A 16,541-nucleotide genomic window follows, 5' to 3' on the forward strand; every position below is an offset into this window, starting at 1 on the left:
GTTTTTTTTAGGTGGAATCTAAATACATGCCAGAGTATAGCCCCTTGTTACCACAAATCTGCCAATATTATCTTCTCACCCTTTTCTGCCACTACTGGAGCTCCTCTAGCAATTAATGTAAGTACTCCTCTTTTCCTTTATACCTGATATTTTGGGGAATATCCATCCTGAAATCCTTTCTTTATCAAATTCACATGCTCACTTCTTTCCAAATGTGTCTCCTGTAGCACTAATATTTGCATTCTGCATTTTTAATATAATTATATATTCTTTGCTTTTTGTCTATACCTCTGAGACCATAATACATTACATTAAAAAATTAAAAAGCATTACAGTGTCTTAATTTTAAGGCAGAATTTGTAGAGCATGAACCATTTAAGACTGGATAACTTGTGGCATTTAGTTTTAACTGCCACATCAACTCACGGGCTTCCAAATGTTCATCAGTAATCCACTCATGGGGTCCTTTTCAATTTGCTCAATAATAAAAAAGCCAAAACTATGTGCATCAAAGTCTTCCAAATGTTTATATAAGGCATTTGTATTTTTTTCTTTTAATGTCCAACAAATATTCATATACCCTATGCTTAAAAACTCTAGAGGTCTTATCCATATAAGACACAGGGCAAGCCAAATTCTGAGACAAATAAACTACATTTTGTGAATTGCAGTTAAAATGCCCCTTAATCTTACAGGTTTTCTCTCTTTATCTTAAAACTGTCAGTACATGTGTAATTCTAGGACATTGGGAACAAAAAACACATCTTGTCATTCCATTTTTCCTACTAGAATGACAAAGTACATCACTTTTATTTTCTAAATATTGTTTAAAAGTTCTGTCTCTTGTATAAACAATCATGGGTTTGTCCCCTATGATATTTAATAACTTGGTATCAGAAAAAAGTATATTCCAATCTCTAAGTAAGGACCTCACTATAAGTGGAAATAAAACTCCTCCTGGTTTGATCAGATAAGGGTATCTGTGTGTATTAAATATGAAACTAGAAACTTCAGGATGGGCTTGAGATAATGGGAAAATATACTCTGGAATGTCTTTTTGCCAGTACTTCTTCCCTGATGGCCATTACAAAATCTAGGGGATAACCACTTCTTAAAAACATATCCTTTAGTATGTCACATTCACTAATAAAGGTATCAAAATCCGAAATCATTCTGGCTAAACACAAAAACTGTCCCTTCACAACAGGTTTCTTTTGATGTAGAGGGTGGCAGCTTGAAAAATGGAGGTAAGCATTAGAAAATGTAGGTTACGAAAAATGGTAGAAGTAAATCTATTATTTTATTGTCTTTTCTTATCTCAACATCTAAAAAGAAATTTTCTTTTCATCATAAGTAGATGTAAATTTTAAAAGGGAAACAGTATTATTGATGTAAATTAAAAATTCTTGCAACTTCTCCATCGAATCTTTCTACAATATAAATTTATCATCCAAAAAACAAGTATACATCAAATAGCATTGTTCATATTGGCTGCCAAATGGATACTGGTCCTCCCATTCAGCCATGGTGTAATTAGCGAACATGGGGACACATGCTGCCCTCATGGCTACTCCAGTAACCTGTTTATTAAACTGTCCTTCAGAATATAAAAAAATATTCTTTAATACAATCTCCATCAAAGCTACCATTGCATTAACCTTAACTGTGCTCATATCCACCGGTTTAAACAGTTGCTTCTCAAACCAAGCCACTCCTAAATCATGTAGAATAACTGAAAATAAGTTATACACATCAATGGTTATAAAACAAACCTTAAGTGTATTCAGCTGGCTCAGAAAAAGTGACAAGAATCCTTACAAGTCTGTGGCACATCTGACAAACCTGATTTTAAAGTAAAATCCAGTAACTTTGCTGTAAAATAAGTTTTTGACTGGGTAGCATCAACAATAGGATGAAACAGGGGATGTGAAATGTCCTTATGAATTTTTGGTATTCCAGATGTACTTGCAATTGCTGACTTATCATTAAACGTAAAGTCATACTCTTCCTTGGAAATCTGACCTTAAAATAACATATCATTTAGCATACAATCAATTTTTAAATGAGCAATATTTAGCTCATTATGTGGTATTTCTTCATAAGAATCTTCTAATAATAAAACATTCATATGGTTTAAATAATCTACCCTATCCATGACCAAACCTCCCCCCTTATCAGGCTTTATTAAACATATATTTCTGTCATTCAGTAATCCAGAAAACAACTTACTTTCATCCTCTGTTAAGTTGTTCCCTTTAGAACCACAAGTATGATGTAAAATGTTCCTAAAATCATTCTCACATACTTTATCAAAATAATAAATTCTGATTAGTGTGTGTGTGTGTGGGGGGTTATCTTGTCTTTCTCACTGAAATATACAGCCAAGTTTAGCTTGCGTACAACAAGCTTTAAATCTATGAGTTTATTCACCAGGTTTGCACGTCTAGAAGGTACAAAATTTAAGTCCTTCGATAATCTGCATGAGAACTAGTTAGTATTGTACTTGAATAATTAAAAATATTAAAATCCCCAGTTTTTTTTGTTTGTGTCTTTCGGCTTTTCCCGGTTAGAGGTCGCCACAGCGGAACTCCAATCCGCTAATGATTAGCAGTAGATTTTTACGTGCTGGCTTGCCGGGCCTAACGCACATCCTTCAACGAAGGAACCCCCATTCAGGCATGTCGACACACAGAAGACGCTCTAACTGAGAATCGAACAGGCAATGTCTATCTGTGAGGCGACAACGCTACAGCAGCACCACCACCGCAGTTAAAATCCTCAGTACTGTTCATTATTATTGAAACTCCTTTGAAGCAGGAAGAAACCTTAGAATGATTAACTAAACAGTCACTAACCATTAGTTCTTCTTGTAATTATTCCGGTAGTTCTGCTTTGTTTCGGCACCCTGTTGTTGGTAAAGCTCATTGTTGTCCTGTTGTTTTCACGAATTCAAATGGTTCTGGTGGTAATTCCTGATGTGCTCCAATCTCATGACTGACTCCTGCTCTAAAGGGGCCACACCTGAATTATGTACAATTTTCATGCACATGAAATCTAGCAGGTTGCTGGGGCTCAAATTAATCATTTGGATTGGTAGATGAGGCAAGTTTTCTATGGAGACCAGTAGGTGTCTGATAAGCCGAAAGTTATCCAGGCTTAAATGGTTCATGCTCTATAAATTCTATCTTAAAATTAAGACATTTTAATATTTCTTAAGTTTTTAATGTAACTGTAGAAATGCATAAACTCCAGATCGCTAAAGGCTGCTTAACCAAACAAAAATATTTAGAAAGCAAGCAGGGCTAGGCTACCACGGAGAAACATTTATTAACTAATAAACAATAAAACAGCATAAAAACAGCACAGGCATAGAAACAGGGATAAGTGCTTTCAACTCATAGAGCCCTCATCAGATCCTGCATTACTGTCAGTACTCCTCTGCTTTAAAACTACAGCCAATTGAAATTCATCTAGGAAGTCTCCTCCCTTTCATCAAATACTGCATTACTGCCAGTGCTCCACCCCTTTGAAGCAAAGAGCAGCCAATTCAAATTTAAATTTTAATTTTAAAAGTGGCCTAAGATGCCTGCTTATATATAGCAGTGATGTCTCACAGAGGTTTTGGAGAGATGATGGATTGCTGATTTGCAGGCCGATCGGCTCCCTGGATTGAATGGGATGATTCCTTTGAAGCCACTGTTGAAAGGGAGGAGACTTTCTAGATAACATTTAAATTTTAATGGGCTGCTTTTTGCTTTATAGGGGATAATGCTGTATTTGACGAAAGGGAGGAGGCTTCCTAGATGAAATGCAAGATCTGATGAAGGCTCTATGAGTTGAAAGTACTTATCCTTGTTTCTATGCCTGTGCTGTTTTTTTGTTTTATTAGTCAATAAATCTTTCTCTGTGGTGGCCTAGCTCTCCTTGTTTTCTAAAAAGTTTTTAATGTATTGTTATTGGTTGTTTTAAGTCTTGTGTTGCTGGCAATTTATTAATTAAATTGTTTTCAATTATGTTTTAACAAGTTCTGAAGAAGTTCTGAAAAAGAGTATGAATGAAAGAGCTCAGCTGTTATTAATAAATTAGCTAGTATGCGGTGTGAGTTGGCATGGATTATTTCTCTATTTTTCTTCATACTCAATCAGCCTTTTCTTCATTTTGACCTCTGACCTTTGTAGTTTTTTCAGCTAATCTAAATATCTGTTTAAGGCCTCTTCCATTTTTTGCAGTCTTTTCTTATTTGAGTTGATATACTCCTTCAGTGCATTGTTTATTTTTTCTCTAGATTACTGGAAGCCATGTCTTCCACCAAAAATGGAACTTGAACTGCTTTTTGCTTAACAACTCCATGATTCTTCCCAGTCAGTGTTTTTCTCTTCATCTTTTCTAGTTGATTTTCTTTCAGACTCTCATTGTTTCTTCTTTACTGACATCCAGACAGTGTACTTACTAGCCAGCTGACAATATCAGTGATTGTTTTTTCTCAGTTTCTGTTTTCATACTGGAAAAGTTAAGATTTTGATCAGTGTGCATCTATCTTGGAAGTGTGACATTATTATTTTTTGGTAAAGTAACCATGTTCCTTTTGTGATAACTGTATATATACCACCATGTCTCTAATATTTTCCCTCATTTTATGAGACTAGGACTTAATAATTGCCAGTGTTTTGTTATTAGAAACAACAAAAGTTACTGGGAGCAAAGCAGAGAACGGTTCAAACACTTCTGTCCAAACTCAGATAAAAACCAAGCATGTAGAACGAAACTCCATAGGCAACAATCCACAGGATTCAGTAAAACATATGTATCTTTATTGCGTGCACATACAACAGTTGGTTAGCGCTTTCGCTTATAGCTTCATCAGACCAACTATAAACCTAACTAACAAGTTTAAATACAGTCTTTGGCGCGAAACCGCCACAAACTCTTAAAGAGATATTCCTAAAAAATACATATATACAAATACATCAAAGAATCATCTCATAAAATGTCAAAATACATTTAAAACATAAATAACTCGTACATAAATACTGTCATGATGGTAGAATGCATCAAACCCACAGCACACGTTATTAACTTCCTAGGGCCTTAAAAAGGAGTCCAAAGTCTATGTTATTTACTGACATGATCCAGTATAAACTGAAAAAGACCCTGTACTATGCGAGCGGATGCGTAAACATAAATTCTACATCAACGTTTTACACATATCCATAATCAAAAATCTGATTAAAACAACTAAGTCTTGATCTATATGACTCAGTGATTTAGGGAATAAAACAAATATAGTATCTTGCAAATATAATATTTACAGTATAAAAATAACATAAAAAATATATATATATCAACATATATATACTAACTATAAAAAACATGGGAAGGACTATCAACATTCATATCTTGAGTCTCCTCATTTTCAAGAATGGTTTTATCGGAACCTTACCATTCAAGCCAGGTAGAGCATCAGCTCTAAGCTTGATGATCCAAGTGCTCTCCTTGGACTCTGTCAAATTGCAGACGTCACCACCTCTAGATGTATCACATAACTTCTCCATAATCCTAAACTTAAAGGTATGTGTTGAGTCAGTGTCAACAACGTGTTTGGCCAAGGCGTTGCGCTGACAGCCTTTCCTAATATGATAAACGTGTTCCCGCATTCTATCTCTGAGACATCTGTTGGTTTTACCAACATAGAATGTGGGACACATGACGCAAGTGGCCAAATAGACCACATTAGTGGACATACAATCTCCTCCTGCTCTCATTTTGAAAGCACCATACCCTAAAGGGTGGGCAAAAACCACATTGGATTCAATATAGGAACAGAAACTACAATGACCACACGGAAGTGTGTGTTGACTGATGTCTGAATCCACCTTTCTCAAAGGCTTGGGATAACATAACATCTTCTTAAGGCTCATCTTATTCCTGTATATGAACCTAGGCTTCTCACCAACTATTCGTTGCACTTCAGGATCAACAGATAAAACATGCCAATGTGCACTAATAGTGTCCTTGATAAGCCCTATGTCCTTAGTATAATGAATCGAACATGGAGCACTATTCAAGGTGTTCATATCAGCAACATTATTAACATCTATTCCAGTTCCAGACCTATCTGAAAAATATGGGGCCGCTCTACCTTCCCTAAGGTCTCCCACATCATTAAACCCCAAACTCAAATCTTTTTCTGTATATCCCCGTTGTCTAAGTCTAACTGAGAGGTCCTCAACTTCATATATAAACCTAGAATCATTGGGAGTATATCTGGAGGCTCTCATAACCTGGCCGCGTACTATGTTCTTGTAGACGAAACCAGGATGCATACTGGTACGATGGAGTAAGGCATTCCTATGACAGGATTTCCTGAACAAACCTGTATTAATGATGCCACCCTCTAATTTTTCTACATACACATCCAAAAATGAGACTTTATTCATGGAAAACTCCATGGTAAATGTCAAAAAGCTTGTGGTGTCATTCAACTCCCTAACGAATCTACATAATTGCGAATTGGATCCACTGACTCAACACATACCTTTAAGTTTAATTTGTTTTATTCCCTAAACCACTGAATCATATAGATCAAGACTTAGTTGTTTTAATCAGATTTTTGATTATGGATATGTGTAAAACGTTGATGTAGAATTTATGTTTACGCATCCGCTCGCATAGTACAGGGTCTTTTTCAGTTTATACTGGATCATGTCAGTAAATAACATAGACTTTGGACTCCTTTTTAAGGCCCTAGGAAGTTAATAACGTGTGCTGTGGGTTTGATGCATTCTACCATCATGACAGTGTTTATGTACGAGTTATTTATGTTTTAAATGTATTTTGACATTTTATGAGATGATTCTTTGATGTATTTGTATATATGTATTTTTTAGGAATATCTCTTTAAGAGTTTGTGGCGGTTTTGCGCCAAAGACTGTATTTAAACTTGTTAGTTAGGTTTATAGTTGGTCTGATGAAGCTATAAGCGAAAGCGCTAACCAACTGTTGTATGTGCACGCAATAAAGATACATATATTTTTTACTGAATCCTGTGGATTGTTGCCTATGGAGTTTCGTTCTACATGCTTGGTTTTTATCTGAGTTTGGACAGAAGTGTTTGAACTGTTCTCTGCTTTGCTCCCAGTAACTTTTGTTATTTCTATTGTTATTTCCAGCCGTTTACTGGGTGCATTTACTCCTAGTGGACCTATTTTCTACGTTTTGGAGTGTTTTGTTATTGAAATATGCACTGCCATAGGGAACATACTATATTCTTTGATAAAATACATTATATTCTTAACTCAGTTTTCCCTAGTGTGCTGTTTATTGTGACTGATTGTATTGGAGTTTGTTGAGTCTTGTTTAGTATATATACATACTCGTAGTGTCTTTTTGGTGTGGACATGAAACAGAGGTGTAGCTAGGGTGGGACAGTGGAGGCAACTACCCTGGTTGCAAGGTATTGGTGACATAATCAGCACTACAGGTATTCCATTTCTGAATGCCAGTACTGTATTTGTGGTCAAGTGTGAAGCACTTTGTGTGGTGAATGAAAACCGGCATTCAGAAATGAATGTTGGTTCCGGCCGTATTCTGAATCAGGACTGAAGTGTTTAGTGCTTTGTGTGTGGTTTTGCATTGTAGCAAGCTGCTTTGTTACATGAGGCATGTGGTTTGCTACAGTTTTTATTTTTTTGGTTCTCAGGTATTTTAGAGGGATGCCAGATTGAAAAAATGGCATAGGTGCCAGAATAGCTAACTGTGGGTCTGTCTTGAAGGCATGTTGTCAAAGTGCAAGACCTAAATAAATTTAATTTTCCAGCTTTATTGCTGTGTACCATTAGGGTCAGTGGGGGAATATTATTATAGTTTCAGGTAATAGTATAATATAACTTGTAAGCATAGCTCATAAAAGTTAAATAGATCATAAATATAAGTCGCACCTGCATAGTGTATTGTACTATCACCCACCAAATTTACAGTGGAACAGCAGCACTTTTTCATTATGTCACTGAGTGGTGACCACATTTTCCAGTTCATCCCCTTTAATTACCTAGAACTCAGCATTCTAGTTTTACCACTTCATGGGAGGATTATCCATGCTGGAGGCGACAGCTGAGTGATTGTAGGCTCTAATTAATGGGAGTGGCTTGTATTCTTGCTTATTAAGCACATCCCATTCCCTGATGACTGAAGCACTTGTCATGAGTAAATAGTTGACTCACATATATAGCTTGGATAATGCTGATTGTCTGCTCATTGTCCTAGGTGCTGCTTGCTAAACATCAGGCAGTGTCAGCAGTACAGCAGACCAGACCAGACCAGGTCCTTCCCTCTATGCTAGCTGAGCTAGCATCTGCCCCCTCACTTACACTGCCCTGGCTGGCTGCTCCATTGCTCAAGCTAGTATTTGAAACCAGACAATCTGGGTCATAATCAGGACTTTATCCCTCTAAACTGAAAAGGTGGCATGGCACCACCAACTCTTTAAGCTTGGTCTGATTTAGGGGAGTTATGCATGCAAGTTGCCAGCTAAGCTGTCTCATGGCACTGATGTATATAAGGTGATATAAGGCAGAGTTAAGGGGTCAGCATTTTATGCACACCTGCATGTGTGACATAGAGGAGTGTATCTTACTATTCCTTTCAACTGTGAAAAATATCACCAATGAATGTCAATGTTTTCTTTGTAGTCACTGAGAAAAGCCTAAAAAGTAGTCTTCTCTTCCTCTTGAAATGTTTTATGGTTTGTTGGAACCTGCCTGAGGCCATGCAGAAGTCATGTTCTTTGGCTTTGTCAAACTCATCCACACATGGGCCTTCACCTTGTGTGATTAAGGTAGCTGTTACTGCCTTCCTCATTTGTTTGTAACTATCAGTTAAATTGTGGGCCCCTCCTGCCCCTGCATGGGGCATCCAACACCACTAGGCTAGGAGGTCCATGAGTGGTTGACCTGAGAAATGCTAGACATCATCAGATACCCCTCATTTTGCCTGAACTTTTAGGGTCTTGGATAGACATCTTTGACTTCCATAGGTATATGGGGAAGCTTTTCTAAAGATGGGATTGAAAACAGCCTATACAGAGGCATTAGGTAGGTATTCCAAGGACACTGTTACTGCATGCTTGTGTTTTCTGGGTTTGTCCAGCCTCTGTCTCACCCATATAGGCTATGACTGCCCATCACCTGCCTTGATCTATGAGTCCAAACTATGCTGCCTCACATCTTATTACATGTGTGCAAAGCTGTTGTACCAGATTTACCTGTAAGCATTGGTGCAGAGATATTTTTCCTTTGAACAGTCCACGACTAGCATAGAAGCCCAACAGTTGGGCAATCCATTCTTTTGAGTCATTCCATTCCAAGTGTCTCCACTATTGCCCACATGAATGTTAAACTACTGAGCCAGAAGAACAGCAGCATATGTAATTGTATCCTGTTAAGTAAAACACGCATACACACAGCTGTTGGGTGCATATCCAACAACAGGCAGTATTTTCTTTTCTGATCTATTGCAGTTTGCAGTCACATCGAAGTGACCATCTCATTAATTGGAGCAAAGTCCAACTGAATAACACCAGGCTGGGGACTTGAGTATCCCCACACCTACTTTGGCCTCCCCTGAGCATGAGTTAGAGACAGAGTGAGACCACCCCTTGGAACTGAGTAACTTTCAAATTAATGGCCAATCTGCAACCTTCCTTATGATCATGAGTTTCAGGTAATGACCAAAAGGAGCACATACAGAGTTCCTTCACACAGTAATTGATGGAGTAAAAATTGGTGTGTGGGGGCATGGAGTATGGCCACTGCTTTATTTTTTTTCTTTGTCAGAGTCATTAGAGGTGGTGATGTAGTCATCTTCTGAGGATGCCACCTTGGGACTCCAGTGGGAAATGTACCAGGCACAGCCAACTTGTAGAAGGCCCTGGGGCAGACCCAGGATACATTGGAGGGATCATATCTCTCATGTTGCCAAGGAGCATCTGGGAGACTGTTACTAAGGATAGAAGAGTGTGGTGTACCATTTTCATTCTTTTGCCAATGCAGTTATCACCAGGACAAGTGGTTTAGAAAATGAGGATGATGATGATCATCATCCATTTTCTTCTGAATACTGCCCCTGGTAACACAATGGTTAAAACATTTTTCCTTGTTTTTATTTGTCTGCTTGTTGCCATGTCTTAGTTGCTTATTAGTGCCGCAAAACAGATGACCAAGATTTTAAAACGGCTAACGATATTAATTCCTATGGACTTTGTGACTTATATGGGTTCTAGGTAGAAATGAGATGCACTAATTATCAACACTTAGTGTGATTACAAAACTGTGATCTCTGTACTGACATTGAGATTGCAATATTACAGAGAATTTGTCTCACTGTGAGGTACAGTAATCACAGAGTTGTATGTGTAAATAACAAGGGAGTGGGAAGAGCACAGCTCCCCATGACAAGGTAGTGCAGGGGAGTAGAAGCCTTCCTGAGGAAATGCTTACTGTTTGAGTTTCAGGTTTGCACATTTGTGAGCAACTGCAATTTTTGATCACAAGTTTTAATATCAATCACTACTGTGTCTCATATTTGTTATGGAGCAGAATAGCACTTACAGAGACATAGCTAAGGTGAAGTAAGTAAATGCCTGCTTTGGTTGCACTGCAGAGGAATGTGTCTTTCCAACACTGTGAGTTGCTTTTGCTGGGCAGCAGTATTGGTGGTGGTTTAAGCAACTGCAATTTCATTTGCAGCTACTTAAGTTACTTGCTAGTAGTGTGTGTGTGTGTGTGTGTGTGTGTGTGTGTGTGTGTGTGTGTGTGTGTGTGTGTGTGCACGTGTTAGGGGCTACTGCAGTAAGGAGGTTGGGTAGCATACCTCTTTGCCACAATTTCTGAAATTATTATTCTGAAACAATAGAAGCTCTTTGTATGGAGGATTTTTTTGGTTGTGGGATTACCCCAGGCAAGTAACTGAACTAAGTATAGCTCTTTGCTCAGATGAACCTAGCTGACAGTAACTTTAATTTTCACATTTAAAACAGGAATAGTGTTTTCAAGAGTTTGATTGTGACATTTTAACTAGTACTGTAAAGTCTTCTACTTGCTGTATTTCTGCATGTAAATATGCCAGATAATCAAAAGGTATGTAGTATTTTCAAAAAAAATTGCAGTTGTTACTTACTCATATCCTTACCTTTATTTATTTATTTGGAACTATGATTTTTACATGTGAATCAAAGTAGTTGTTATTATTTTAGATAAAAAACATGACTGAAGAATATTCCAGCAAGAAAACGCAGATTGACTGTTTAAAACAGAGACTTAATGTGGCAGTAAAAGAGAAGACTCAGTATGAGCAGATGTACCGCAAAACAAAAGAGGAACTGGATAAAAAGGTATGCTGCTATATGATGTTTCTCTGTTGTGTTATTTTCTGAAGGGAATGAAGAAATATTAACTTCATTCTATAAAAACACTGTCCCTTCTGGAAAAACATTAGAGTATGAATCATTTAAAGTTAGTTATTGTAGTAACTGATGTAGAGAACCTTTGACAAGATATATGTGTGGTGCCAAGTATATTATAGTATATTACTTGCAAAGAAAGTAAGTTATTGATCATCATTCCTTTCCAGAAAAAAAATAATTTCATTGCACTTTCTGGCATTTTTGTTTTAATAAAATGTTAGTAGACAGATTGGGCTTACTAAACCTGGTGGCTTTTTTGAAAAAGTCACCAAAGCAATAGATGAAGGCAAAACAGTACATACCACATACCTCAACCTGGCCAAAGCTTTTGACATAGACACCCCTGTCTCACCCACTGGATTGTCAGCTGTCTCACAGATAGGGCATAGACAAGCTAAACAGGGGAAGTTACCTCCAGAGAGAGACCAGTATCCAGTGGAGTCCCCAGGGTTCTGTGCTGGGATCTCTCCTGTTTAGCATCTACATTTATGATGTAAAATCCAATACAAAAGTGCTCTGGCTGAGTCTGCAGATGTCTGCAAGCTAGAAGCAGTCTTTGATTCCCCAAATGACTTAGCCATCCTGCTGGAATGTTTGTCCCTAAAAATAACTCATCATGGACTGAAATGAAGTGTCAAAAAATGCATTATTGTATCCTTTGGGAGGTCATCTACTGCATGGAACTACCACACGTTCAATATGCCCTTAAGAGTTGACCCAATTGTTTGGGATTTGGGAACTTAACGTGGACAGTGAGATAACTTTTTACCAACATTTGTCTATTATTGCAATAAAGTCCTTCTATATTGCACAGCTTATAAACAAAGGCATTGTGTCTAGATCCAGGGATGTCACTGTCCACCTTTACATATCCCTCATTAGGCAAATCATTGAATACAGTGCCCCTTTGACATATATCTGTCCAGACAAATGTAATAACTGGAATGCCCACAGAGATAATTTACTAAAAGGATACAAGTCTAAGGAAAACATCCTAAATGGACCGACTCAAAACCCTGTCACTATACTCAGTATTTTACAAACTGCTAAGAGGTGACCTGTGTCAGGCATACAAGGCAACCTCTGACCCATTACTTATAGCTTTACTGCACATCAGCAGGTCAAAGGGCATCGGAAATACTTGGTCTAAGGATCTAAACCTCTTCTGCAACAAAACAGAATGGTTTGGAGGGACTGGCATATCTCACAGAGGATTTTGCTACTCTGAAACAAGTCTTCCTATCTGCATAAAACAAAGTTGATCCTTATCTGTATTCAGGTGCAAGTTAGATCTACGGCTGGGAAACAGAAAATTTACCTTAGGACTGCACTCTGTGCTATTACTGGACAGAGGCAGCTCTTAAATGTTTTATCACATGCATGGGTCCCCTCAAATTATCTGTGATATGATACCTGTTATTCTCTTTAGGGGTAATTTACAGTTATCGACCATGGGATGGGTAAGGCAATCTATAACCAAATGGGATAGGTTATTTTGAGCACAAAAAGAGAAATTGGCTGGGCTTTAAATAGCTCACAAAGGCAGCTAGCTCAGTACTTACCTGTGAACCTGTAAAAGCAGCAATATCCTGTGATGACATACATTTATTTATTTATTTACAGTTTTTAACTGGATGTATGATAGTACAAGCATCAGTAAAATATCACATACATGCTGAACAGTAAACAACAAAATGGTGTTAAAAGATTGTTTATAATGCAACATTGGTGTTAGCTGCTAGAATGTTTCATGTTTTGCTCTTCTTTTTAATGCAGTAGCAGCTGTTTAAATTCACCCATGGTGGAAACAACCTTCTGCAGTTCATAAGCAGATATTCACCCCAATGACGTTCAGGAAGTTTGCACTGTAACTTCCAGTGCACAGAGCCTTAGCCTTTTGACATAATCAAATTATGCCCTCATATTTCAAACAAATGTTCATATCTCTGGAACTATATGGGTTAAGAAAGAAGTATAAATGGCAAACTCTTCAGCACAAACTATTTTTATAGTGGTAGTATTCTTTAGGTTCTAGGTTGTAAGTTATAAGTCACAGTAAACAGTAACAATTGCATTTGTAATAATTTGTAAACAGCATACAATATCTCAACAACCACTAAAGTTACACACACATTGTCAGCAGCATTTTATTCATCTACCTGAGAGCTTTGGCTGTTGAGATATTTAGAAAAATGTATCTATATAAATTAATATCATAAAAACAACAGTTAATGTCTATTTATCTGCACTAGACAGAGATCAAATAATGCAGTTGAGTTTGCCGCTGTGAAAGCTTTAAGACAAAATCTTTTACAACCATGCAAATAGCATGATTTTGGAATTATTGATGCAAATGTGAACAAGCAATATTTGACATCTAGAGGCATCAGTAGGAGTTAACTGCAGAGGCACCTGGAGGACGTCACTCGGATGTAATGAGCAGTGTGCAACACAACCTTTACTTTTTATGCCACTTTTATGACTCTTCTCCACTACCATAAATCCCACCTACAACAAATGCTTGGCTCCCTGTCAAATTTCTTGCTTCCACTTTTATAGGCGAGAGGGGTCGTGGTGCATGTTTATTAGAGAAAGCAACAACAGCAGCTTAATTGTAGCCACATCTTCATGGGTACCACTCTGAAGGCACCGTGCACCACTCTAATGCACTATGTGCCAGTCAGCAGGAAGAGGACGAAACCTCCACCACAGAAGTTGCTAAAACAACAGAATGCAATACATTTCTTTCTAATAGGTTAACTGCACACAAATATTTGTCACACACCTGTGTCCTATGACAACCACTCAGAAAAGGACAGCTAAACTCAAGTTATCAGTCTTTGAGCACTGTATAAGAAAATGACAGTGGTTGTTATCTCTTTTACTGTTTGGCGGGTCAAACAACAGTCTAAGCATATCAAAGTGCTTCTTTACAGTGAACCCTGAATGACTTATTTGTCTTTATTAGACATTATGTATGATATTGAGGGGTACAGGCTTTGTCTGTTTGATAAATTCATTTCATTTAGAGATGGTGTTCAAATGAATGGCAGCTAGAATGCAAATCAGTGCTTGAAGGCATTTCTTGTTAATTAGGTGCCAATGTTCATTTCAGAACTAGTGAATTGTGTCTTGTTACTATCAGAAATTATTGAGGAAATTATTATTCTATGGTGAATAACAGTGGCAAGTGCCTCAGAGAAAAGTTAAGTGATGAGTTATTTTGGAAACAAATTATTCATGTTGCAAACAGACAGAATCTGTAGTATGTATGTGTGTGATATATACATATATATATGTGTGTGTGTTTATATATTTATATATATATATATATATAAATCTGTGTGTGTATGCGTGTGTGTTTTTATATATATATATATATATATATATATATATATATATATATACACACACACACACACACACACACACACACACACACACACACATGTAGATGTTATATACCAAAATTGATAATATTGGTCGGTAATACTGATATTAATTTAATTCAGCCAAAAATGACAGATGGACATAAACCTGAAAATGCCAGAACTTTCGATGGTTCTGTTTTGATGAAAAGTCACAGTTCAGTAAATTCATATTCTGCAAAGTGCTCTCTGTATATTACAGTCTGAAATTGGTTACTTGGATGTAATCTGCAAACTTGTAGATGGACAGCATTGTCAGTTACATTTCTGTAGATATCTTTTGTTAAGTTTTTAATATGCTTACAATATAATGACCTATGTGCACAACTGTACAAAAAAAGTTTAGAGTGTATGCAGCAGTAAAATCAAGTTATGCACATTTAATTCTTCATGCGGACATCCAGTTAGTATGCCTCCATATCCTTCACTGGAGTGTGTGGTTTGACATCTGCTATTGTTCTCATACTCCGAGCAGAGTGCTTCTCCAGTGCACTGCTCTTAACATAGAAGCCACTGACAGTTATGTTTTGGCAGGCATGTACATTAATAGGCTCACCATGAACACATTTAATTGTAATTGAAAGTTTCAAAGGGAGGCATATTCATTATAAATGATGACAAATCTCCCAGTGAACTGTTCCATGAGTGATGTAATCTTATGAATGCAAATATGATGTTCCAAAAAGTATTACATTTAGTAGTGTTACTTAGTATAAAGACATGCCATAAGCAGAGAACTTGCATGTTTCCTCTCCCAGTCTCTGATTACCCATATGCATTGTAACAGAGTATGTAATATTTGGAAGATATTTTCTCAGAGGAAGTATCTTGTTAAGTAACACACATAATAGACTTCATAAGTTGAATATGTACATTTCTTCACCACAGTTATATATGGGTCCAACATTTCCTCTGCCCTTTTCATGATTATAGAAAGCATACACTATAAATTAAATCAGTATTATTTTATTATGAAAGTAGTTAGGCTGAGTACTGCAACATATCTGTGCCATATAAAGCATTACATCTTAATGTTACCACATACATGTTACTGTCATACATACTTAGAAACATACAGGATCATCTGTGAAGTGATGCATGCCAAAACATTCAGGTGTCACATTACTGAAAAGTACTGCACAGCATTAAATTTAGCCATAAATTTTAGCAGTAATTAAAACCTCCGTTAATGTGCAGTGCTTTCCATTAGACCATGGAGAGAGAATTCATCCTTGTTATGAAAACTATTCTCTTTCTCATTAAGACACCTTCTTTTAGCTGACAATGGCATACACGACTTTATTGTGTTCTGATGTCAATAATACAATTTTCTTCCACCTGAATTGTTTTTAAAATGTCATTCATTATCATCCCCCTTTTTCTTGGGGGGTCTAGGTGTTGTGTCAACTGTCACCATTTCTATCAGTTTATTGCCACTCTTCTACTCTGTTCAACAGCCATGCCTTTATATCACAGGTCGTTTCTCACACACTCCATCTATCTTTTGGCTGGGCACCCTTGTTTTCTCTTGCCTACTTCCTGTCGGTCTTTAATCATCTATACCAGATTATCTTCTTTTCTGCACACATACATAAATTACTGTAATCTGTTCTCTTTGACCTCTGCAATTGAAGCTACATTGGCTTCTGATCTGA

General features: G+C 37.1%; 1 protein-coding gene across 1 annotated transcript in view; it reads left to right on the forward strand.

Annotated features, from left to right (window-relative positions):
• Positions 1-16,541, forward strand: part of CNTLN (centlein) — a 3,122,808-nt gene that overhangs the window by 2,556,809 nt on the left and 549,458 nt on the right. The window contains exon 22 of the mRNA XM_044061293.1: positions 11,249-11,386. Within this exon, the coding sequence (XP_043917228.1) occupies positions 11,249-11,386 (138 nt within the window). The remainder of the gene's footprint in view (positions 1-11,248; positions 11,387-16,541) is intronic.

Source organism: Protopterus annectens, chromosome 2.part0 (assembly GCF_019279795.1).
Source record: "Protopterus annectens isolate FY-2018-M chromosome 2.part0, PAN1.0, whole genome shotgun sequence".
In the NCBI taxonomy this organism is placed as follows: Eukaryota; Metazoa; Chordata; order Ceratodontiformes; family Protopteridae; genus Protopterus; species Protopterus annectens.